At 43.1% G+C, this 25,593-nt stretch overlaps 1 protein-coding gene and 1 long non-coding RNA gene across 12 annotated transcripts in view; one reads left to right on the top strand and one right to left on the bottom strand.

The window, feature by feature from the left end:
* The window catches only part of RBMS3 (RNA binding motif single stranded interacting protein 3), a gene marked incomplete at its 3' end in the record, with an annotated part of 742,271 nt that extends 727,915 nt beyond the window's left edge, over positions 1-14,356 (top strand). For 7 of the 9 annotated variants that reach the window (XM_083405003.1, XM_083405001.1, XM_083405007.1 and 4 more), the window contains 3 exons: positions 928-1,008; positions 2,957-3,084; positions 6,274-14,356. In XM_083405003.1, the coding sequence (XP_083261129.1) occupies positions 928-1,008; positions 2,957-3,084; positions 6,274-6,280 (216 nt within the window). Of the gene's footprint in view, positions 1-927; positions 1,009-2,956; positions 3,089-6,273 lie in introns of those variants that run through there. The other 2 variants (XM_083405004.1, XM_083405009.1) reach the window with 1 other exon arrangement.
* Positions 7,529-25,593, bottom strand: part of LOC310660502 — a 103,667-nt gene continuing 85,602 nt past the window's right edge. For all 3 annotated transcript variants that reach the window (XR_014503446.1, XR_014503447.1, XR_014503448.1), the window contains 2 exons: positions 15,382-15,551; positions 7,529-7,978 (listed from right to left, as the gene is read on the bottom strand). This is a non-coding gene — a long non-coding RNA (uncharacterized lncRNA). The remainder of the gene's footprint in view (positions 7,979-15,381; positions 15,552-25,593) is intronic.

The raw sequence follows: 25,593 nt of genomic DNA, 5'->3' as shown, positions 1-25,593 counted from the left end.
TTTTAATGTGTAGCAGTCGGCAAGGCTGTGTGTGACTTTTTTTGCTTCTGTGATGCACAGTGCTGTGAATTAATTCTTTTCCTCCACAACCACCACAGTCCTGACAAAAATCACCTGCCACAGGCTGCCACCAGGCCAAGGAAAAACCTTTGGTAGCACCAATGGTAGCGTCCCTTCTGGGCTTAATAGTGGCCACCAGAGGGGAGGGGATGACACTGGGATGTGGGTGGCGCTGTGGTCTAACCCATTGAGCCCCTTGGGCCTGCCGATCGTATGGTCGGCAGTTCAAATCCCCGCGGCGGGGTGAGCTCCCGTTGCTCTGTCCCAGCTCCTGCCAACCTAGCAGTTCGAACGCATGCCAGTGCTAGTAGATAATTAGGTACTGCTACAGTGAGAAGGTAAATGGCGTTTCCGTGGATTAGCTAGTTGGACTGAATTGGTTTAGAATTTGAATGCTTTAGCAACCCACCTAGGCTGGGTTTAGGTTTGATGAGGCCCTAAGCTACTAAAGGTAACGGGGCCCTTTATCTGTCCAGCTGTCCTTTGTCAACAACAAATTGTTGCTGTTTTTTCGTGTTGAATATATGCTATATGGTAATTTATGGACCTAATAGGTATCTAAAGCTATTTGCACATAACAAAATATGTATTTTATCAAAGTAATTGTTGAACTGAAATACAATTAATATATGTACATCCAGTTCCCTCCCCTTTAATTTTTTTTGGGCCCCCCAAGAGATCGGGGCCCTAAGCTATAGCTTGTTTAGCTTATATGTAAATCCTTCACTGTAACCCACACTTCATCTGTCACATTGGAACTGCACATTAGACTAGAAGCCCCAAGGTTATGTGATGCTGCTTGCTGAAAATAATTGGGTGCAGTACAATGAACATTTCTACAATAATTTTGCATTTGCCTTGTTCTAGTATATGACGGCTGCTGCTCCTATGCAAGGGACGTACATCCCCCAGTATACTCCTGTGCCTCCAACAGCTGTCCCTCTTGAAGTAAGTCCACTTGGCTTATGTTTTCACCTTGTTTCACCTCTTTGGGGAAGCATCTCTTTAACTGTTTTTAAGGATGGGACCATCTGCTTATATGGTGTAGCTCCCCTTAGAGAAATACGCAGGTTTGGTTTTAGTTTTCACCGAAGATGAAATGGAACCTTCTGTTGGGTAGTTCAGTCTTCATGACATGGGGGGTGGGGGGTGGAGGTGGCAACAGGAACAGGTAACAAAAACGAGACGTCAGACCACAAACACAAAAGAGGTTCAAGAAGACTGCAAAAAATGGGAGGTTTGATGCTGTCCTTAGCATAAGCCTTTTGCCCATAGCTGATTTCTGAAAGCCCTTGAGACCCACCAAAAATCATGACTGAGCAAAGGAAACCTTCCTCTTGTATATATGCAGAACTGGGGGCTGCTGCACTGACTGGGTGCTTTTTCATCCTTGATGAAGGATTTGCTCCCTCCCTCCTTGGGGCCGAGTCCTGCTGCTGACAGTCTAATGAGTAAGTATTTGCTCGGCACTGTGGACCACCAGCTACCCGGAAGAGCTGACTTCTGCTGCTGTTCATCTTCATAAGGCCTTCTGGACAAACAAACAAACAAACAATAAGGAAAAAAAGGGGACCCTTGAAGGGAGAAGAAAGGTGGTGTTCACTCTTAAATCCATGTGTTTCTTTTTGGTTCTTCACAGTTTTATCATAGCCTACTTTTCACCCAGTTATATATATATATGTGATGGGCACAGCATGGACTCAGTGATGGTGTCTTGAACTATGCCTTGTTTACAGCTGTCACTCCTTGGATAGCTGAAGATGCTTTCCCCCCAAGAAGCCGCATTGGCACGCCTCTGCTATAAATATTTGGGCTCTGCATAAAAGACTTCTACACTGTGTTGCCTGCAAATAGCCGTTCTCCCCAGTGATCACCTCACAACTCTTTTATCCATTCTTTTGAAAGCTTTGCAGTACAGTGGTTTTTCACTCTCTATCATGTTTTGCTGTCAACTTTAATCCTTACATTCCGTTTGAACACTCTTCATAAACCTTTATAAACTAACACCATGGTATATATTTTTGAAAAAAATAATGATGCTAATTCTGAATTTGGAACTCTGAGCGTTAATTGTCTACCTCTTCAGCAGAAAAAAATAATCTTAGTCACATAGGATTCAAGAAAGAATGAATTTGAGATTTTTAGAGCGCAATAACAAAGCTATTTTAAATCAGTAATATGCCTTCACCGAATCACAAATTAAACCAGAAATGCTTCTGAGAACTATTTTTTAAATGTTTTCTTTAAATGTTTTTCAAAATAGCAAAAACCTATTCCCGCAAAAAATACTTTCCATCAAATTCTAAAGTATAACGTGCGCAATTTTACAAGCCACAGCAAATCACTTCATAATGCTGTCGTGTTTCATCTTTCCATTACCTATGCAGAAATTACCTTTTAAAAACGATCCGAAAATCCCTTGCATTGTTGTCCAAAGCATGATACAGAAAGTGCACTTTGTGTGTGTCGCAAACCCGACATGCCTGTCTGGTGGGTCTGGATTCTGATCTCACGGCAACAAAAAAAGGGAACACCCTCATTGGGTCAAATATTAAATCGCTCTGAGTGTGATCCAAATCAGACCAGCCATGCGTATGTGACGAAGTAGAATAGCCTGGAGAGTGTGGATTTCAACACTGCATTTGTATGGGAAGAGCTTTCTGCAGGTCTTCAGTGCAAAGCTGCAGTCTTGGCATGCCTCTCTATTAAACGTGTAGCCTTTGTGTCCTACCAGCATGCTGCTTCTGTAATCCCTGACACTCCACAAAATAATGCAATGATGTACCTGGAAAGAAATAATGAAGCTGGTGAGATTATATACCGCCTCTTTTCTCCTGTATGTCGCTGGTGTTATTACAGGCAGTAAGATCTCTTGTGCTCCTGTTCATCTCCTCAGGGTGTTGTCGCCGATACCTCTCCACAGACAGTAGCACCTTCATCACAGGAAGCCAGTGGTCAGCAACAACAGATGGCTGTGGAAACGTCCAGTGAACATGCACCCACGTATTCCTACCAACAGTCAAAGTAAGTTGACAGCGTTCGTCGAATGTGACTCGGGAACACATCATAATTCAGAGGAAACACTTTGAAGTGGCGCCGGTTAATAGGACAAAAACAATTATGCATTGTGTAGGGACGCGGGTGGCGCTGTGGGTTAAACCACAGAGCCTAGGACTTGCCAATCAGAAGGTCGGCGGTTCGAATCCCCGCGACAGGGTGAGCTCCCGTTGCTCGGTCCCTGCTCCTGCCAGCCTAGCAGTTTGAAAGCACGTCAAAGTGCAAGTAGATAAATAGGTACCGCTTTGGCAGGAAGGTAAATGGCATTTCCGTGCACTCTCTGGTTCGCAAGATGAGCTCTGCAACCCCAGAGTCGGTCACGACTGGACCTAATGGTCAGGGGTCCCTTTACCTTTACCTATGTGTGTGTGTGAGAGAGAGAAGGGGGGGCCTGTCTTTTATTCCCATTTTAAAAACAGGGAATTGAGAAAGATACATTAAGTCTATTGAAACCATACCAGCAATGAAATCAGCTCAGTGCCCACCCTTTCATTAAAAACAGTCAGTTCCCCAAAGTCTCTTTGAACAAGAACATTTTCACCTGCTGGCAGAAGGACAGCAAAGAGGGAGCCAATCTAGCTTCTCTAGGGAGGGAGTCCCAAAGTCTGAGAGCAGCCACCAGGCTCATAACCAGCATTTTGAATTGTGCCCGGAAACAGATGGATAGGCAAGGGAGCTGCTGTAGCAAGGGAGCTGTCTGCTCCTCGTCGACAACCTGGCTGCGGTTCTTTGAGCCAATTGAAGTTTCTGAGCACTTTTCAAAGGCAGCCCCGCCTAGAGCGTGCCACAGTAATCCAACTAGGATGTAACTAAGGTGTGTGTCACTGTGGCCAAATCAGACACCTCAAGGAACAAGCCCAACTGTTGCACTAGCTTAAATTGTGCAGATACACTCCTGGCCACTGCAGAGACTTGGGCATCCATGTTCAGGGCTGAGTCCAGGAGCAAGGCCAAAATGCAAACCTATGTCTTCAGGGGGAGTGTTATCCCATCTAGCACAGGCTGAATCCCTATCCTGCCTTCCAGCTGACCAAAAGCACATCTATCTTGTCTGGATTAGGTTTCAATTTGTTCCCCCTCATCCAATCCATTACAGATGACAGACACCAGTTTAGAACTGAAGCAGCTTCCTTGGGTTTAGGTGGGAAGAAGGATAAATAGTGCTGACTGATTTAACCTTACTATTATTTCCTTGTCCCCCTCACTCTACACACAGTTTCCTTGTTCTTCTAGAGCAGCTGAAACTTGCCCCATTTTCTGCACACTCAGAGTTGTGTTCTGTCTTCTGTTTCAGAGCAGAGCCACACCGTACATTTAAAGGACATTCAACACACATTAAAAGCACATGGCTTCCCCCCAAAGAATCATGGGAACTGTACTTTGTTAAGGGATCTAGGAATTGTAGGAGAAAACTGCAGTTTCACAGATTTTGGACGGAGGCGCCATATCCTTTGAATGTGCTTTGAGTGTGATGTGCACATCTGGCATTAGTGCACCTTGAGCCGTTTTTAATTTATCAGCGCTCTGTTTTGTAATCCCTTTGAAGCTGCTACACACAACTGTCTGTGATTGCTGTGATAGCATTGTGCACAAGTACTTACCGTGGTAAGCAACACAATTTTACCAGGAGCAGTATTATGCCACACCCTTATTGCTGAAAACCCTTTGCTGTGTCTGATTTGGAGGCACATGCGTGGTGCTGGCAGCAGGCCATATGACACCCCTGGTTTAGCAGCAATGGTAGGAATATTGGAAAATCTGCCAAGTGTGTAAGATCTCACACGGCACTGGGTGAGATCTCGCCCCAAATCAGCACAATGTTGCCTGAAATGGCCTGTGATAGTGGTGGTACTTCTCCACCAGCAGCAGATTTGGCAGGGTGCGTGGCAGTGACAGAGCAGGCAGTCCACGCAAGAGGCAGCAGCAGGTATAGTGGTGGTGGCGGCAGCGACAGCAGGACAAGGCGAAATGGGATAGGGCTCCCCTATCTGGCGTAAGACAATAGTTTTAGGTATTCTCTCCATGGTCAGGCACTCTGAGCTAGAAAGAGCTAAGATGATCTTAGAAAGTGCCAGGCACAGTTCTGGGTTCTCTGTGCAATTATAAAATTCTTCACTGGGTCAAAGGAAGATGCATGCCATTAAATATATTCTAACAGAAAGGATGAGTGAAGAAATTATTGACAGCAGGGGGTGTTACAGAGAGTGGCAGGTGGGAAGTTCAGCTGAGAAGAGACGTGTCAAGAGAGTTAGAGAGAAATAAGTGACTGAGTTGAGGGAGAGTGAAAATAGAGGCAAAATGCTTTGGAAACTATTCGTTATAATTTATTAAGTGTCTCCTTGTTCTATACTCGCTGCCTTGCGGGACATTTTCGGGAGGCTAAGAAGTAAGCTCTGCACAAATCTAGAGTGGAGTCCCTAAGGCAACCTTCCGACAACTCCTGCAGCCAAGCTGGTGCCAAATGTATCGCTCTGCTTTCCTTTGCACCATAGCAGTGAGGCCGAGAGGAGGGTCTTGTTGTCTGGGCAGCCCACGACCTCCATACACATTGCCCAGGCTTGCACTTCAGAGAGGTCACTTTGGTGCTGCAAAAACAACATAGGAGGCCGCAGTTATGAGTTACTAGTCTCTGCAACCACAGCAGGCGCTGTGATTCCCCTGGGATTTGAATTCACCCCCCAGAGGCTCACTCCATTGTCTCTCAAGACAGATGGATGCCGACAATGACTTGTTCTTGCTGTTATTTTTCATATCTCTATACTTTTAAATCCATTTATGATATATGGGGTTCTAGGTCAGCAGATCTCACCCACTGTCCTCCTTTTGAATTAGCCAGGTAAATAAATACAAGGTGTGCCTTACTACTGTCTGCAAATCAGTAGCGGGTTATTTTGGGGAGTGTTAAGGGAAAGTTTGATTGGACCAACCAGGTGATCTCTAGGGCCCAGGGCATTTCAAGAATTTTACAGATACACTTATTATAATCCTTTGGTCTCAATGTATTTTTTAAAAGCATTTTGCATTTTCTGCATTCTCCCTATGCTAAGTAAGTTCAGCTTGGTTATAGCCAAGGGGTGGGGATTTTTTTTTTTTTTTTAAGTAGGTAGGCAGGATTATTTTGATTTAATGATTACTTTAATTCAATTGTTTTTGCAGACAATAAACAGGACTGAAAAATGTCGGTCTGAAAAGTTTGCCTTGAATGGAGAAACTTCACCGAACAAGAAGTTGGCATCCAGTTTGCACAGGCATCAACAGAGTTTTCTTTTAATTTTCTACCTTACCCAACGAAAACAAAACAGTGTTTCTATGTGCTGTGCAGATTGTTCAGTCATGTAGTCTGATAGTTTTATTTTTGCTATTTTTTTATTAAAGAAAAAACAAAACCCACGGCAAAACACTGGGTTGGTCTTTTATCTGGATGAACATTTGAAATTCAGAATTTACTTGGAAGTGTAGATAGATTTGTTTTTGTTTTCCAAAAACACACAAAAACAGAGAACCGATGATGTCAAGAGGGAGCGAGCTGAGACGAAAACTAATGGTCTTCCTCAAGAATTCAGCTACTCTTTCCCCTTTCTCCGTGAAATCCAGTGTGTCTTTTATTTTGGGTTCATTTTTCTTTCTTTGTTGTTTTTTTTTTAGAAATGTTTAGGTAAGGTTTATCTTGAATCTTAATTGCCTTAATTTTAAGGACGTCAAAGGCTCTCAAGGCAAGCTGTCAACGTCTTGGTAGAAGAAAGGAAAATGGATTCAAACGTCCACGGCATCAACTGGTGAAGTTCAACAGACTGAATTTTTAGGATGAACAAAAAAATATATATAAAAGCTGTACAGTTTAGCAGAAAACGATCTTTTTCTTCTTTCGAAGAAAACTTGTTGATAAAGGAACTGTGGAGACTTCGGGAATTGAAAAACATGCAGACTTTTATGAACTTTCTTAGTGTTGACAGAGAAGAATCTAGAAAGCTAAAGTGTTTTACAATAAAATTATTGAACTATGGGGGGGGGAATCAACTTGCATTTTAAGGAATGCAGGTTTTTTTCTTGCAGAATGGAGATTTTTTTTTTTTAATTTACAAAGTGTGATCGCTGGCAAAAGCATTAGTGCTTTTTATCTGCAGTCTTTTTTATGAGCTTTAAAAAGTTTTTAGTCTGCTTAGCTTGTCACATTGCAAACACCTAGCTTAAAAGCATTGGGCGGGGGGGAACTTAAGTAGATAGGAGCTTATGGTCAAAAAAGTGCAAAAAAAAAAAGCAATAGCTAGAAGAAATTGTTGACAATTTCTGTAGTCTTTCCTAGTTGTGATCAAATGCAGCCTATGGACGGCCTATTTTATACCAAAGATGAAATGACAACCTACCGCAGTCCAGAAGATAGAGTCGTTTCCCCCCCCCCCTTATTTCTTCATTTTTTTAAAAAAAAATGTCTTTATTTGACCTACATGGCCGGACCAGTTTCTTAACTTTGTGTTTGTTTAAACTACCTTCCACTGGTGTTGTACATTCTATATGCTTAGGCTTCTAATGGAAAGTTCTGAGTAGTTGGTACTTAGCAATGCTTAGCGGAATTTCACAGCATGAGAAAGATATCAGTCGCCAGCTGTTCTTACCCAGGTGCATTTTAAACTTTGCTGAGCTTTTCCATTGCGTTGTCCGATTTCTTTTGTACTGAACCTACGGTCTTCCTTCTTCTCAGCGTCTCACAGGTTCGTTTCTTCCTCCTCCTCTTCCTCCTCCCTGGGTCATCTTCCAATGCTCAGAACCAGCCATCTCCATTTTGCATTTTGGTGGTCTGTTCAAGTCACTTAGAAGATGATTCTAAAAAGTAGACGATTGGTGTTTTCGTCTTAACTCTCCCCTGCAAGAAGAAAGATTAAAATGGTTAGTTCTCTCATGCTATCATGAAGCTAACAACCACTTTGTACTAACTGGCTTTCTGTTGTCTTAATATGTTTGCTGACAATCACTAATTAGTTTGATTAGGCAAAAGACAATAGCAAGTACGTTGAATTGGCAAAGAAGCCCTATTTTTAAATGATAAAAGAGTTTATGGAGTCTATATATTGGAGGGCCTAAGGGAATTAGCCTCCCCCCATCCAAAAAAGGGAAGGGTATCATGCAGTGAGAATTTTAAGACTGGCAGTGAAGAAGGCGCCTCTGAATTTTACCAGTTCCCTTATAAGTGTATGTGGAAAGTTTTAAAAGTATGCATTCCATTCATTTCCAACTTCCTTGTTCTCTAGTAAGTTTCAACAAGCGGCACAAATCCACTGGGAATCTCTGCTGTGTAAACACGGTTTAAAAACGAAGGGGAGTTAAGCATAACATAAGCCTGAGCATTCCCATAGAGGTTGGACAGGTTCCTGGAGGTTACTGCTCCAATATTGCCACCACTCTTGATGAATGAGGCACCAAAGTAGAAGATTTCTCTTCTCTATAGCAGGCAAAAAGATCTAGCGAAGGAAGCACTTAAACAAAGCCCAAAGGATTGAAATGGCCTCCAGTGGCAGCAGCGGTGGGGGGGCTGTTAAAAGATGATGGGTTCACCGCAATGACAGTGGTGTCTTCAAAACAGGGTAACCATACTGAAAAGTGACAATAATATTATATATATATATAAATGCTAAAACAGGTTTCCTTTGAATTGACCAGGTTCAATGGCCCCAGTTGTGATGTTAAGGATGCAACCTATGAAACACACAAGCCTCCGCGATAGGATAGGAAGTTTGTGGGAGGAATGTCCACGGAGTCCATGGTTACTTTAAATGACTTTTTAAAGAATCGAGTATTTTTTTAAGAATGCTAAAAAGTGTTTCCTTATTTTTAATGTAAGTCTCTCTTGTTTGGTGGGGATGGGATTGGGTTGCCCAAACAAATGGCTGCTAAATATGCAACGTTAAATATGAAAAACGTAAAAATTAAAAACAGTGAAACCATCTAGCCAACCGTTATAGACAAGGGGGCCTGGCTATGTGAGAATAGTTACTACATATGGACTATTCTGACTCAAAGGACCACAGCGCTGGGGTCATGGGAAGAGTTTCCATGTTATGTAAAGATCTCTAGCTTCTTCCTTTCTTTCACGTGCTTTGCCACTGCTGTTTACTTTCTGTGATCATCACTTGATTATTTTCTCTTTCTTTCCTTTGGAAAGGGTGTGCCTGTTGGATGGGACACGGGAAAAATAATCAAGCCAGCCTTATTTTTCTTCCTTTTAATGCTGTATCTTTTTTCCTGTATGTATAAAATAGAGATTATTCTTCTGTGGCACAATTTTGTTGAATATGAAAGAAGCACGCGTTATTGTTTTGTTCTTTTTTTAAAAAAAAATTGTTCCTGTACAAATTCTAGTTTGGTGCAAAGAAAAGTCTCATTGCTGTTGACAGTGAGGCTGCAAGGTAGCTACCGTGTGGCTGATGGAATATGCTGAAGTACCTTCCCGATTCTTCTGTTCAGAAATCTGTTGCTTTATTTATACATTCTCATTTTGTTTGACTTGGTTCAGCAAATACGGTTAAATCACGGAAGATTAAGTTGCCAGTGGGGCGGCGGCAGCAGCAAATAGTCCATATCATCACTTCAGGTGTTTTTAAAAAAGCTGTTTCGATTGTTTAATTTCCTTTAGACATCCTACTTCTTTGTTGTTTGGCAAAAGGAAAAGAAAGAACTATCCGTTCCTATAAATCACCTGACATTGATAGATCCACTTTGATAAACTGATCAGCTAACAGCCTGGAAGTAAATCCATAATATGTTCGGGGCTGCACTGGCATAAATGGCCACTGAACACCCCCCTCAAAAAAACCCCCCAAGGGTGAGCCTTGATTCTAAATTTAGTTTTATTAACAATTTGATTTGCTTCACATTTATGAGTCTTCCTGCTTGTTCCGGGGGTGGGTTCAAGATCTTTGTTCAGTTGCTGCAAGATGGTAGGAACCTAATTTTTTGACCTTGCAGACCCGACTGTGCAAAATAATATAAATGGCAAGTTTGAAAACAAGATTCTTCTTCCTCTAGTGAACATTTCCATGCATAGTCTTTATCCAACTCTCCCTTGGTAACTAAAATACAATCCAGAATTTCCATGGACAATGAGATGGTGCTTGAATATTTACATTTTGGTCTAGATAGGTCCAAGTTCAAAAATCCTTAGAATTACGTTATCTGCTTTGCACAACCACTGAAGTTTTATTTCCCCCAAAAACTAGGTTCTAGATTTCAAAGCCGTTTTCAATACAACATGGTGTGGCTGCTGTTAGAAGAGATCTGAGCCTTGCTGGGCATGTAAGCTGCCTGATGCCCCTCAAAGGTGCTTGCAAATTTGCAACCTCAATATACATAGACTTTGCATTTCAGAATGTACGCAAGGTCTACCCAGACAGTAATGATTTTTATGTGCTCAGTGTTAAAGTTCTTTGTGAGTATCAGTGACTGTTTCTTGCAGGGATATTTAACTCCTTGATATCTTATAGCGAGAAGGAATTGCGAAACTTTCGCTATTGATTAAATTATTGCACTGAGCATTCACTTACTGCTACAGAATATTGGCAATGTTTACGTAAGGACTCTCGATTTCTCAGAATGAGAGTTGAAGTGAAGGGATGGAGCTGAAACCCGCTTATCTATACTTTGCTCCAGTAATAGGGATGTAGGTGGCGCTGTGGCCTAAACCACTGAGCCCCTTGGGCCTGCCGATCAGAAGGTTTGTAGTTTGAATCCCCGCGATGGAGTGAGCTCCTGCTACTCTCAGCTTCTGCCAACCTAGCAGTTCAAAAGCACACCAGTACAAGTAGATAAATAGGTACCACTGCGGTGGGAAGGTAAACGGTGTTTCCATGCGCTCTGGTTTCCATCACAGTGCCCCATTGCACCAGAAGCGGTTTAGTCCTGTTGGCCACATGACCCGGAAAGCTGTCTGTGGACAAACGCCAGCTCCCTTGGCCCTGAAGCAAGATGAGCGCCTCAACCCTATAGTCACCTTTGATGGGACTTAACCGTCCAGGGGTCCTTTACCTTTTTACCTTGCTCCAGTAATGTATTTTGAAGGAAAACAAGTTTCTTTGCAGATCCCTTCTTTGAGCACCCACCATCATTTGCATTGTCACCTGCACAGACGGGCACTTACACAGACACATGGAAGTCCCCATAACTTCATCTTCTTCCTGATCTAATAATCCTGCACCTTAAATGTACAGATTAGGTCACCAATCAAAAGCAATGCAGAAGGAGCCCCTCAAATGCCAATATCAGCATCAGCTGGGTGGACGATGGGATGTTGGCATGCAGACAACTCGATTAGGGTTATCCAGTTGTGATTCCATCTTCCACATGTTGCCAAGGCAACACGGAATTGCTGAGAAGCAGTTTTTGGATGACTAGCCACACAACTGTGACGGCATCTGAACTGGGCCTTAAAAGATAGACTTCGATCTTGATGTTATCTTGCAACAAATTGTTTGAAGGATTCTATGGCTTTTTCAGCAGTTCCAGACCTCAGCTCAGCAAAAGTATTTTGATCTGAGCTGATTTCCTGCCAATTCATTTGAATCCAAGTATTTATGGTGACTAGTTACGGAGCGAAGGGTAAGATTTTAAAATGCTGGAAAAGAGACTTTTAAAAATTACGCAGTTGTCTTATAAGATTCTATTTTTTGAAGTCCCCCTGGTAGCAGCCAAGGATTTTGGATTCCTCTGTCAGTGAACCCTGAAAGTGTTCCTGGTTGTGGGTTCATAGCTGCATGGCTTGCCAAGAAGCTCAAAGTGTCTCACTGCAGTAGTTCAAAGCAGAACTTTAGAGATATTTTGAAGTAATTCCATTGTGTTCTGCAATATTGGTGTTCACATCTGAGGAAGAAAAGTGGTGAACAGGCAAACAAGGGATTTTGCAGTGAGCCTAAGCATTAAAAATGCATTTTACGTTATCAAAAATAAGAAGGAAGGATATTATTTATGTATGTGTGGCGACCATACTCAGCAGATTTGAGAATGCCTGCAGTGTAATAAAAGTTTATTTTTAATATGTCACAGTATTTTGATCTAAATTATGTTGTCTATGGTATTAAAGAAATGATGTGAAATATGTAGAAAGTTGCCTTGGTTCATGATTTTAAGCCTGAAGGTGGCTTATCAGCCACCATCCCTACCATTTTAATGCTGAGACTGACATGAGCGAAACAGGTTTAAGGATAGTCTCCGGGACTATTACCTGTATAGTAAAAAATCATGTGAAAAGTGTGATTATGGGCTTAACATAATGAATCAATCCACATGGTGATGAGACCAAATATGGAATTTGAAGATAGTTGTGTTTGAGTCATACATGGCCAACATTTCATTTCAAGGCTTTATTTAACATGAAATTGGTTCTGATGTACAAAGGTATAAAGGATTTCCAAGTCCTCAGCGTTAGACCAAGGATATTCTAGCGGTGTGATGACATTGCAAAGGGGAAAAAAGCACGCTGCATGTTTCAGAGAACCTCTCCTTTTTTAAAAAAACGCTATCTTGTTCCTCTACAGCGGTGGGTGAGTTACTTCATTTTGAATAAAGCATAAACATAATCATGCATGTAAGCACCCATGTGCGTACTTGGCAAGGAACTTGGCAAGTGACTTTCTAGTCCTTGTTGAGCAGTTTCAGGAATCATGAAACATCAGAAGAAAGGTTATTTCTCTTAGGAGAGGGAAAAAAACCCTTCTTCTACTGTCATATCACCTAAAGTGGATTCCAATCTCAAATTCCTCTTCATACCTCAGACTACAGAAAAGAAACAGTATTTTCACTTTTACTGACATGTTCTTTGTTAAAAAAAAATAAATGGAAATGTTTGACAAATGCTGTAAAGTGAATGTCGGGTTTGCTTCTGTGGGGATTAAAATTCTTGTGTTTACATAAATGGGTTTATATTTTGACAGCTATTACACTTGAGGTTCTTCCATCCTAATAACTATTTGTTAGGAGCTGTGAATGATCTGCTATTAGTCCTGAATTATTACTACATTCTGATGCTGAAAGATTTTTTTACTGAAAACAAAATCTGGGGGAGGGAAGGGTTTTGTTCTAGATTATAATTGTGTTTTCTAACTTGATTTTGTTTTTGTTTTGTTTTTTACTTTGGAAAGAAGTTTTGTGCATCTAAAAGGTTTGGGTCAATAGGTTTTTAAAAGCTGAAAAATTGCACGGGCCAGTTCAGCAGACTTGGTTTAACTGGTTGAAAGATGTAGGTTGACTGTTCATGCTGTGCCTTTGCAGATGGAGAAATAGAAATTTTAGTGCTTCACTGTGAAGTTATAAAGTATATGAGGTGCTGCCCTTAGATGTTTTTACACCTGAAAAGTCAAAATGAGCCCTTTGATATCCTAATTGATACCCTGGTTGCATACTGAAATGAAGGGAGAGGTATGCCACACTGATTGTATCTCCTTGTGGCAAGCAAATCAAATGTCCCAATCACAAGCAGAAAGCCAATTAATACAAGCTGAAATAAAAAAATATCACCATGTGTTGGGTGGTTGTATCCAACCTTCATTCATCCCTAACCTGACCAACAATCTTTACAAGAAGCACTCAGGTGAATATTTGGACAAAGACACATCATGGGCCTAGTCTATCTACAGCGCAAAAATAATAATAATGTTTTTGTTCATTGGTCTTACAAAAACACAATGCTACTAATTGGAGATTGCAAATTTTAAATTGGCAAAACTAGGCTGGCCTAAATGGTCATGCTAAGAACAAGCTCTTCTTCCCCTCATTGATATACACCTCAAGGAAGTAAGTTTCTTGTAATAAAACCGGAAGTGTCAATATTTCATACAGCAAACTTTAAACTGTTCCCCGCCCCCCTCTGTTTCAAAGGAAAAGGCTCCCATCTGGTTAAAATGAAATCGAATCAAGGAACCAGGGCTGTGAAACAAGATTAAATTCCTAAATGGAAAACACCCTTTGCAGGCCTCCCAGCTCCCAAAGCGCAGCCCAAAAGAACTAAGGAATTAAGATAACGATTCTGACTTGTAAGGGCATCTTTGTGCTAATGTTTCAAAATGTCATGAAAAGTTCTGTATTGCTGAGGGGGAGGGTTTCCCCCTCGTTCTTTTTTTTAAATTTCTGTTTGTACCACAATCCTAATAGCTGCCATTTTCCCAATCCTGGGGCTTTCTGTAGATCAGTGGATGTTAGGTTTAAACCTCTCTTTTCTTTGATGAAGCTTTCAATAAAAAAACAAAACTAAAGAAAAGCACCGAGTCTTGTGTTTTCTTGAGGTTGGCATGGATCAAACTGAAGGACTTCACAGTGTCCAGCACTAACGGGTCAGAGTGAGACCTCTGAAATCCTCCTGAGAAATAAAGACTGTCACAACATCTGGACTGAGATAATCTCACAGTTTGGAAGGAGGAAAGTATATTCTGTGGATAATTGCACTATTATAACATAGCTCAAAAGACCCTGAAATACACAGAAATTATAATAATCTGGGCATAATTTTTAAATTGGAACTGCAAGCTCCAACTGAATTGAAGAACAGTCCTATAGTTGTGAGGAAAGAATCCGTAGCCGAGGAATTGCACATTCTGATATGTTCTCTGGCCACAATCTTCTATCTGGTTCAGACTTCCCTAAAAGGCTCTGTTTCTGACTACAGCACCACAGAGACCTCCAGGGATAGACTTCCCTCTTAGTCAGTGAAGAGGGAGGTCCACAGCACCCAGACACCCTCACTAGAGGGCACAGAACTGCTCTTTTAATTGGCAGACTAATAAATCAAAGTTTTGGTTATGTCAAGTTTGCTTGGAAGTAAATCCCACTAGGTTCAGTGGGACGCTTCCAAGTAAATCAGTAAAGGAAAGCAACCTAAATCACATTAAAATTTGCCCAGGCTCTACAATTATTCCGTGGCGCTGAGACTTAAGTTGGCTATGCAGATTCTCCCATCTTTTTGTGCATTCGCGGTTTGCGAAAGCTGTTGTTCACCCCATTTGAAAGTTCAGCATTTATCCTTTTGCTAGACCTAGGGCAAGTCATAGAATGAAAGGCTGACTTTTCCATATATTTCTAGTGCAGAAGTTTAAAATTATTTAATTATATATTATCTTAACATTAATGGACATCTTCCCTCTTTATATTTGTGCGTTTACTTTTTTGTCCCTCGGTCTACCCCAAGGACACGCTTTTTCATTTATACTTAACCACAGGCAATGGGGGGCTGCAATGGGGGGTCGGACGCAAGGCAAACATGAGCAGAGACGTGGATGTCACACTTACCTTTGAAGAGTAGGCTGCATTCCAGAGGTTTCTCAACACACACACACACACCTCCACCCTTCGTCCAAGGAAGCAAGAGGCATTCATTACTTCAGTTCAAGGATGATCTTCAGCCAGGCAAAACGATTCCAGTATGACGAGGGGCCATGGCCTGGGACTCAGCCACACAGCTTCAAATTAAACATTTAAAATGTGTTGTAAACTGCAATATACAAATGTGACACTAGATGGTGAAAGTGAGCTATGCAAATTTCAATGTATTTTTTCAAAACCTTTTAAAATAGAGCATTTTCACATTTTTTAAAAAATATGTGTATAGATTCCACCCTGGTGTAATCTTGAAGGCTAGACGGAAAGAACGGGAAAAGGCACTTAACTTGAGGTTCTTCACCGCAGCTCTATATCACCCCATTATTCCTTTCTTAATGTAAATGGAAGATTTAGAATCGTAGAATTGTAGAGTTGGAAGTCCGACCCCCCGCTATCAGTGGCGCGCAGTGAACATTTTCAAAGGGGAACAGCTCAGGCCAGAGGCTCTAGCTTGTGAGGGGTGTGGGGGGGTCAATGTCATGAGTGTGACATTTGACATCACGCATGTGAGCATTGCACCTCCCACCCAAATCCAGGCAGAAGCTTCCCAGGCTTTGTGAAGGAGGTGCCAGGGCTCTGAGAGGATGCTGAAGCCCTCCTGCTACCTTCCAAAAGCCAGAAGGGCTTTGGGAAGATGGCAGGGTGGATCTTGGACCCATCAGAGCCTCGCACCTTCCTCCCTAAGCCGGACAGAAGCTTTCCGGGCTTTGAGAAGGAAGCACCAGGGGAACATTAAGGCGACTAGCCTAGTCCCCTCAGTCCAATGACCACACGCCACTGCCTGCAATGCAGGAATCTTTGCCCAATGTGCAGCTCAAGCCCATTGAGATTAAGAGTCTCATGCTCTAGCGACAATAAAACAAATTGTGTATACCATTACACACAAACCCAAGCGAAACAACATTGCTTATTTCTGGGGGGTACTCAAGAGTACGCAGTGCCGGCACCTTTTTCCCCTAGAAGAAAAGCACTGTCAATAACAGTGAAAACATTTCCTGTTGTGCTACTTTTACATGAACTCCAGAATCATAAAAAAGCAGCCCGATTCTTTTCCAAACGTATCTTCATTATGCACTTCTTGTTTCACTCCTTATGCCAACGCTTGCTTGCTTAAGGGAGTGGTATCTTGCTTTTTTACATAGCATTTTCTCTATTTCCCCTCTTCATAGCTGTTTGGTAATTTAAAACAAAAAACAAAGCTAGCTCTCCAAGTGGAAGGAATATGCTACTTTGGACGATAAGACAAAAACAAAGTTGGACTTCTGCTTTCCTTCCCAGGTACTTTGGGAATTCCCAACAGCACACAGACTTATTCCTAGCAAGCTCTCTTAGCTGTTTGACCTTTCATTTGAACTGCCCGTTCTCCAGATACCCGCAAGGAGCAACCACCTCCTCTTTCTTTTCAATATAGTTTCTTTTCCTCAACTTAAAATTGTCTGTTCTTATGCTTCATACATGGGACGCGGGTGGCGCTGTGGGTTAAAGCCTCAGCGCCTAGGGCTTGCCGATCAAGAGGTCGGCGGTTCGAATCCCCATGGCGGGGTGCGCTCCCGTTGTTCGGTCCCAGCGCCTGCCAACCTAGCAGTTTGAAAGCACTCTCGGGTGCAAGTAGATAAATAGGGACCGCTTACTAGCAGGAAGGTAAACAGCGTTTCCGTGTGCGGCTCTGGCTCGCCAGAGCAGCGATGTCACGCTGGCCACGTGACCTGGAAGTGTCTTCGGACAGCGCTGGCCCTCGGCCTCTTTGAGTGAGATGGGCGCACAACCCTAGAGTCTGTCAAGACTGGCCCGTACGGGCAGGGGTACCTTTACCTTTACCTATGCTTCATACACACCCGTTAAGTGCTTTGATTTATTTTTGTACACATTAAGCGGTTATACTGTTTCTGGGGATGCTTGAGCCATAGTGTTAGTCTTTTTAGAGTTATGGATATGGATGGGAACTGAAACCTAGCTGGGCCTCAAGTGAGCTGTCGGCAAATGTTACAGCACTGTCTTGGGTTTTTAGCTACAGGCACGAAAGTTTCCTCTGTCAGGGTCACATGGCTACATGCAAGTGGGGATCTGGTTTAATATAAATTTTGCATGCTTATAAAGCCCACCAGCATTCTGAACACGTGACCCCGTAACTCCCTGCTTCTACCCACTCACGTTAGCACGGACAGGGCTGAGCGATATTTGGTTGTCAACATTGTGATATATCACCCATTAAATATCGTGATATACCAATATATCACAATGCCTAAAATAAGGACAGTGGCGTGGCGTAGGGGGTGCAGGGGGGGGGCCGGCCGCACCGGGCGCAACATCTGGGGGGGGCGCACTCGCACTCGCAGCTCTCTGCCCTACCTGGCTCACTCACTCTCTCTCACTGCAGTGCTGGCTGTGCGAATCTGATCCAAGCCACCGGGTCGCCGCCCACTGTGGAGGGGAGGGTGCCAGGCGTGCGGTGCGGTGCGGAGAGAGAGCGAGGGACCATCTGGGGGAGGGACAGTGCAGTGGGGGGGGGCGCAAATTACTTGCCTTGCCCCGGGTTAGGGGGCGCAAATTACTTGCCTTGTCCCGGGTGCTGACAACCCATGCTACGCCACTGAATAAGGATGGAGCTATGTAGAGGCATTGGCTGGCTTTACAGTTATCCCCACACCATCTTTTTAGCATAGCACACACACACACACACACACGCTGGGCAATGTATTGATACGTTGTCAAATATCAGTTTGATTTCATAATATTCTACATGACAATATATCGCAAATCACAATGTATGTGTGTGTGCGCTATGTAAAAAATTGTAATGTGGGGGGTGTGTGTGAAGCCAACCATTGCTTCTCGCCTGATTCCTTCCATCCCTGTTGCTCTGTATTGTAAAGTAACAGTTGTAACAACATGTTAAAGGTAAGTAAAAAAAAATTTTAATCAGCTTTAGGCCCCTAAGTAGCAGTTGCCAGGACATTATCCCATTAGCCTCTACATAGTAACATCCTTATATCAGACATCACGATGTTTAGTTGGTATTATATCTATCTATCTATCTATCTATCTATCTATCTATCTATCTATCTATCTATCTTGAAAGCCAGACATCACTCAACCCTAACATCATGATCTGTGATGTATTGCCAGGTCAAGAATTATGAAAGTAATATGGACCCTCTTCCAACCTCCCTGACGCCTGGGAAGCTGCCTCGGTAGAATTCTAACTTCCAAGGGCCAGGGAGGGAGAAGGAGGATGTCTTCTGCCCCCCTCTTTGCTGCTATCTCCATTTCTGCTGAAGCAATGGCACTGCAGCTCATGAGGGATCGCAGAAGATTCAAACTCTCCCTTGCTCCCCATATGTCATCAGAAGCACAAAGGAGTCTAATTTGGGTTCAGGATTAACCAAGCCCAAATCCAAATCAAATCCAGGAAGGGGGAAGGTGTTGCCCAGCACTACAACGTATTATTATGGGGTGTGTCACAGAATCAGGACCTTGAATCCTTATCTGAGACACTGGATTTCCTGAATACATCTGGCAAAGAGATTAAAATGGTCTGGTCTGGGGAGATATAGCTATAGCCTGACCCACCTCTGATGAGAGCTTAACCTTTCTCTAATAGAGTCATATGGGGCACATTTGGCTTCCCAGATGTTGCTAGACTACAGCTCGCTCTATCCCTGCCCACTGGCCATTCTTGCTGGGGCCGATGGGAGGTTCATGGACATCTGGAAAGCTAAAGGCTGCCCACAGCTGATGGAGAACTTGCTGTGACCATCAGCCTTGTGATATCACTTGATTATAAAAGGTGCAGCAAGGCCACCGTTCTTCCCCTCTTCCAAGGCTTCCAATACCATTGAACAATACCCGTGATGGGTAGAAATTCGTCAGTCTAGCTCCACCCAATTGCACCATCTTCGAAACTCTCTGCTAGTATGGGCAAGCCCTGCAAGGTTGAGACAGCAAAGGACTGTTCTGTGATTCTTTCCATACTAGACCCTTTTGATTAAATTGCTGGAAGTGCCCAATGCAGTCCAGAAATGCTTTGGTAGATATTTAGGGATTTGAACCGTTAGCTAGCCAAATAGTTATTTTTGGATAATATTTAAGGATATGTGTTTGTTCGTGTAGAGTGCCTTTGTGAAATGATGTCTAGGAAGTTACAGCAGATTGCAACACAGCCTTATCTTTTAGCCTTGCTCTGCCAGAAATCACAGAATGAGCTAGCCAGCTTCCCTAAGGTACTTTCTGGATCCCAGGAGTTAAGGGCTACATCCAAAACAATACTATCATTTGGAAGCCTGTACATATTATATAACTGCAGCAGTGATCGATTTCTCAGTCCCATATCTGGTCTCATGAAATGCTGCATTTGCATGTTACATATTGGCACTTTTGCAGTTTTATAATATGTCTGTAAATTTGGAGAAGTGTGAAATTATGTCCCAATTTACACATCTGCCTAGAGGAGATGTGAATTGGGCTGGGTCACACTGGAATTTACGTAAATCTAATTTCTCATGCATCCTAGCCTCATGCCCTGCACATGGGCTTTTGAGAAGCATTTTGGTCACCACTGTGAAGAACAGGATTCTGAAGTAAATGAACCTTTGTTCAAATCCAGCAGGAAGTCTCATGTTCTGTAGAAGTTTATAGTTTTGTTTTTTTAAAAAAACTATTTTTCTTAAAGCGATCCTTTCAACTGAATTTGCTGAATTTAGAATACCACACCAGATGGCTCAGTCTGTAGAGCCTGAGACTTTTAATCTGTGAGTTGTGTATTCTAACCCCACATTGGGCAGAAGATTCCCAAATTGCAGCGGTCGGACTAGATCACCCTCACGGTCCCTTCCAACTCTACCCTTCTGTGATTATTGTTTGCTTTGTAACAATAGCTCATACAACCCTTAAAACAATTCCTTATCTGTCATTTTCTGCTCAGAGACATCCGTACTGTCTCCTGGTCCATTTCTCTCATCTCAAGCGAAGATGAATCACTTGAGCAGCAAGTGGTGCCACAAGTACTTAGAAGAATAATGCCAGTCATAGATGCTGTTAACATTATGTCTGATTAGTACTGAGAGAGCAGCAGCTGAGCTGAGAAACAGCACATTCCAGGCAGCTCTGCCAGGTACCCATCTAGTAAGGGCTGTCTGTAGATTCTTAAAACTGGTTTCCCATGGCAAGGTGAGTTTTGATAGCTAGGGTGAAGTAGACCCTGGTTTCTACAGAGAATTCAATACGGCTTTAGATTTGAAAGAACATGGATATTACCCTACTCCAATTAGTAAATGGCCTCGGCTCAGTACACCTGAAGGAGCGACTCCACTCCCATCGTTCAGCCCAGACACTGAGGTCCACTGCCGAGGGCCATCTGGTGGTTTCCTCCCTGTGAGATGTGAGGTTACAGGGAACCAGGCAGAGGGCCTTCTTGGTAGTGGCACATGCCCTGTGGAACGCCCTCCCCTCAGATGCCAAGGAAATAAACAACTATTTGACTTTTAGAAGACGTCTGAAGGCAACCCTGTTTAGGGAAGTTTTGAATGTCTGATGTTTTATCGTGTTTTTAATATTCTGTTGGGAGCTGCCCAGATGGGTGGGGTATAAATAATATGTTGTTGTTGTTGTTGCTTATTGATGGGCCCTAAAAATTATTTATGCCTTTATTTATTTAAAATATTGTTAACTGTTCTTCATCAGAATATGACAAATAATGAAATTATTATTATTATTATTATTATTATTATTATTATTATTATTATTAAATTTGTATACCACGCTCCATCTGTAGATCTCAGGGCGGTTCATAACATAATAATACAAGACCAACCCCCCCCCAAAAAAACCAAAATACATAATAAAAACACGAACAAAACAAAACCCTCCCCACCCCCACCCACAACACATTTAAAAGGGCATCGAATGTAATCAGCAAAAGGCCTAAAGTTCAAATAACACTCTTCACACAACAGACCAAAAAATGTAAACAACAACAACAGGCAAATAATGTGAATTTGAAGGATGTCCTTAAAATTACCCCCATTCTCAACGGGTACAGTTTCTAGACCATGTCAACTTCGGAGCCAAGCTACAAATTTCTCTAGCCAATGTCATTACCACAGCTTGGTAAAGTACAGAACTATTTCCCTTGCACCATAACAGTGACAACAACCCACAGACACTCCGGACGGTACGTATTTAAAAAAGCTTTTGGCCTAGGAAGCTGCTTAGTGGTGATAAATCTCCGTAAATCACATCTGTATATTTTAATCTGTCCTGTTAAGTGTCGTTGGAACTTTGATTCCACCCACATTGTACATTTAAAGCAGTATCATCCCATTTTAAACAGTCATGGCTCTCCCCCCCCCCCAAAAAAATAACAATCCTGTGAATTATAGTTTGTTACAGGGGTTGTTCCCATTGTGGTTTAGCAACCAATCCCTCTTCCCGGGAAACTCTGGCGAATGTTTCTTTGTGAGAGTAATAGTGCCTCCCACCGGTAAAAAGTTAAAGGACCCCTAAACGGTTAAGTCATTCGAATTCAACTATGGGGTTGCGGTGCTCATCTTGCTTTTCAGGCCAAGGGACCCGGCGTTTATCCACAGACAGCTTTCCGGTTCATGTGGCCAGCATGGCTAAACCGCTACTGATGCACAGAGGACTGTGATGAATGCCAGAGCACATGGAAATGACATTTACCTTCCCGCCACAGAGGTACCTATTTATCTACTTCCACTGGTGTGCTTTCGAGCTGCTAGGTTGGCAGGAGCTGGGACCGAGCAACGGGAACTCACTCCGTCACGGGGATTCGAACCGCCGACATTCTGATCGGCAAGCTCAAGAGGCCCAGTGGTTTAGAACATAACGCCACCCGTGTTCCCTAGTTGGGACCTAACAAGGACCAGCACCTGTAAAAAACTACACTTTCCAGGATTCCTTGGGGTTCTATGGCTGTTTAAAGTGGTATGATACTGAGCTGAATCTTGAATGGCCATGCATAAAGTGCCTATGAGCAGTGGATGGGGGGGGGAGGGCAGCTGCACTGGGATCCCTTCTACAAAGTGGGGAGGGGGGTCCCTCTCACAATGTACGCCTGTTAGCCCTGGTTCATGTGTGATGCCCTGGTTTGACAAGCTCCTTCAGTAACAGTTTTTAATGGAAACTGGCATTGGCCAAGACAGCTGGCAGTTCTTTGCCTCTGCAGGACAGCATCTATTCAGTATTTAATTGATGGTTGAGAGTGACAAAATGTGACTCCTTATCATTTATTACTTGTGTTTACCATTCCTCAGCCAGGATGCAAGCTGCGTGGAGTGTCCGTGTTCAGACTGAACTAAATTCCAATGAATTTCAGATGCATTTATGAAGAAGTGTGCCAAGTTGCCTCATTAAATTGCAATTGTGTGTTATGTGTTGTTTATCCGTCACTCTTAAGCACTTTGACCTTCATCTTGTTTCATTGAATGGCAGCATCCTCAATGCCTATCATGTTTATGCACAGAGCAGAAATATGCTTTTACTTTCACGAAAAGTGCTATTAAGTTTATTTGAATGTATTTGCTGATCAGCTTATTTCTCACTGTGTAACTACTTGAACATTCTTTCCATTTGACCACTCCTTCTCTACCCTTTGGATAAGGGATAGAGTTCGGACCAGTTACTAAACTCTGCTTTATTTTCTCTGTTGTTTCCAAGTTAGCACATAGTCAGGAAGTGTTGGCTTCCTTCCAGCAGATGGCGCTATTAATCTGTAGACATGCATGTACGCGGTTAAAGCCAGGGCTTTGGGTTCAGTTAGCTCAGCACATACTAAAAGAGTAAGCCACTGGTGTGGCTGATATTCTTGTCCCATTTCTTAAAATCTCATTTCGGGTGCAACTGGAGCACAGAAGAACAGATCAGCCAGAAATGCCCCTTGTAGACAATGGCTGCATCTTCAGATCTCAAAATGAGATTAGAGGCAACATATTTATCGATTCCAAAGCCAACACCTTGATATTGACCTGCGATAATAATGCCATTCACAGTTCAGCTGAAATACCTGTTGCTCGGTATTATCATAGGGAGTTTATCCTGAAACAGAGCAGTCCACCGTCCGTTATAGATTATCAACTCTTTCCTGCTATAGTCGTCTTAGCTACCTTGTCTTTGAAGGTTTGTGAAGACTCTGTTACAGAGGCGGCGAAATAAGAAGCTGAACGTCAAAAAAATGGGGTTGCAAAGGGCACAGTTATATTGAAGGAACCTGGCACACAGGTATTAGCTAAGAGCAGTGTAAATGGAGTACAGTGGTACCTCGGGTTAAGTACTTAATTCGTTCCGGAGGTCCGTTCTTAACCCGAAACTGTTCTTAACCTGAAGCACCACTTTAGCTAATGGGGCCTCCTGCTGCCGCTGTGCCGCCAGAGCACGATTTCTGTTCTCATCCTGAAGCAAAGTTCTTAACCCGAGGTGCTATTTCTGGGTTAGCGGAGTCTGTAAAGTGAAGTGTCTGTAACCTGAAGCGAATGTAACCCGAGGTACCACTGTAGTTCTAATTCCTACAGCGGTGCTGAGAGAGACTAGGACAGCCAGCTAATTGAGATGTTCCCTGGTCTTTCCTTCATGTGTTGTTTAGAACAGGAAAAGCGGTTTAGTCCTGCTGGCCACATGACCCGGAAAGCTGTCTGTGGTCAAACACCGGCTCCCTCGGCCTGAAAACGAGATGAGCGCCGCAACCCCATAGTCACCTTTAACTGGACCTAACCGTCCAGGGGTCCTTTGCCTTTTACCTTTTTCCCCCTACGCTTGAACCATTCAGGCTCTAGGAATGCCATGCTCTCCTGCATCACAGATTAACCTCCTAGGCTCCCCTGCCTAGTTCTCTCTGGATTCTACATCCAACAGTCCAGAGAAAGAGGTCAGTCTAAGGTTACCAGATTTTTTTCAATGAATCTGGGGAGATTCACCTACTAAACAGATGGATTTTGTCAGGGGGCTGATTTGTAAATCCAGGGACTGTCCCCAGGAAACAGGGACACCTGGTTAACCTTAGGTGATTCCAGCTTAACTCCCTTTTGCCACCCACAAGTCTTTCCACAACGGCCTTAATGCCCATTTAATGTTCCTCCATTAACCAACGCACTCTTTAAAAAAATATATTTAAATAAATTGAACCCCAACCTCCTAAACGCATAGGAGTTGCAAAAGGCGATTCCAGGTTGTCTCTCCTCAGCAGTCAACAGTATTACTTATATCCCTGTTCATCTTCCACTTTCTCCATGCCTTGCAGAAGTTTATAAACTTTGAGCCTGTCCCCTCTTGCTTGCCTTTTCTCTAAACTAAAAAGTCCCCAGTGTTGCAACCTTTCTTCATAGGAGAGTCTCTCATTCCCCTTGACAATTCTGGACATGCAGATCAAGATATCCCTAGAATGCAGCAGAGAGGTGGACCTGGGAAGTCTTAGCAAAAGAGAGAAGTGATGGATACTGTATGATGTGCGTATAAAAGCTGTTAAAGGTAAAGGTAAAGGGACCCCTGACCATTAGGTCCAGTCGTGGCCGACTCTGGGGTTGCGATGCTCATCTCACTTTATTGGCCAAGGGAGCCGGCGTACAGCTTCCGGGTCATGTGGCCAGCCTGACTAAGCCGCTTCTGGCGAACCACAGCAGCGCACGGAAACGCCGTTTACCTTCCCGCCGGAGTGGTGCCTATTTATCTACTTGCACTTTGACGTGCTTTCGAACTGCTAGGTTGGCAGGAGCAGGGACCGAGCAACGGGAGCTCACCCCGTCACAGGGATTCGAACCGCCGACCTTCTGATCGGCAAGTCCTAGGTTCTGTGGTTTAACCCACAGCGCCAATTGCGTCCCTTATAAAAGCTGTTAAAATTGCATAAATAAAAGTGTAGGGTTCTGCCCCCCTTAAATGTTTTATTGGGACAATCGGCCCAATAGGAGCTGCTTCCTATTGCTGCCATCACACACAGAGGTGCCATGGGAGAACTTTTCCATGTGGCGGTTTCTTTCAGATATCGTTCTGAGGTTACACACCCGCACAATCTCCGTCTACCCAAGCTTGCAATAACAAGGGCGGCGGGGTATCTTTACTATTTACTCCTTCAGGGATCAATGTCATTTCCTTAAAAGCATATAGATACATTTT

The sequence above is a fragment of the Podarcis tiliguerta genome (assembly GCF_965153285.1).
Source record: "Podarcis tiliguerta genome assembly, chromosome: 12".
In the NCBI taxonomy this organism is placed as follows: domain Eukaryota; kingdom Metazoa; phylum Chordata; class Lepidosauria; order Squamata; family Lacertidae; genus Podarcis; species Podarcis tiliguerta.
Note: the sequence above shows the minus strand (reverse complement) of the source record. Positions and strands in the feature narration are given on the sequence as shown.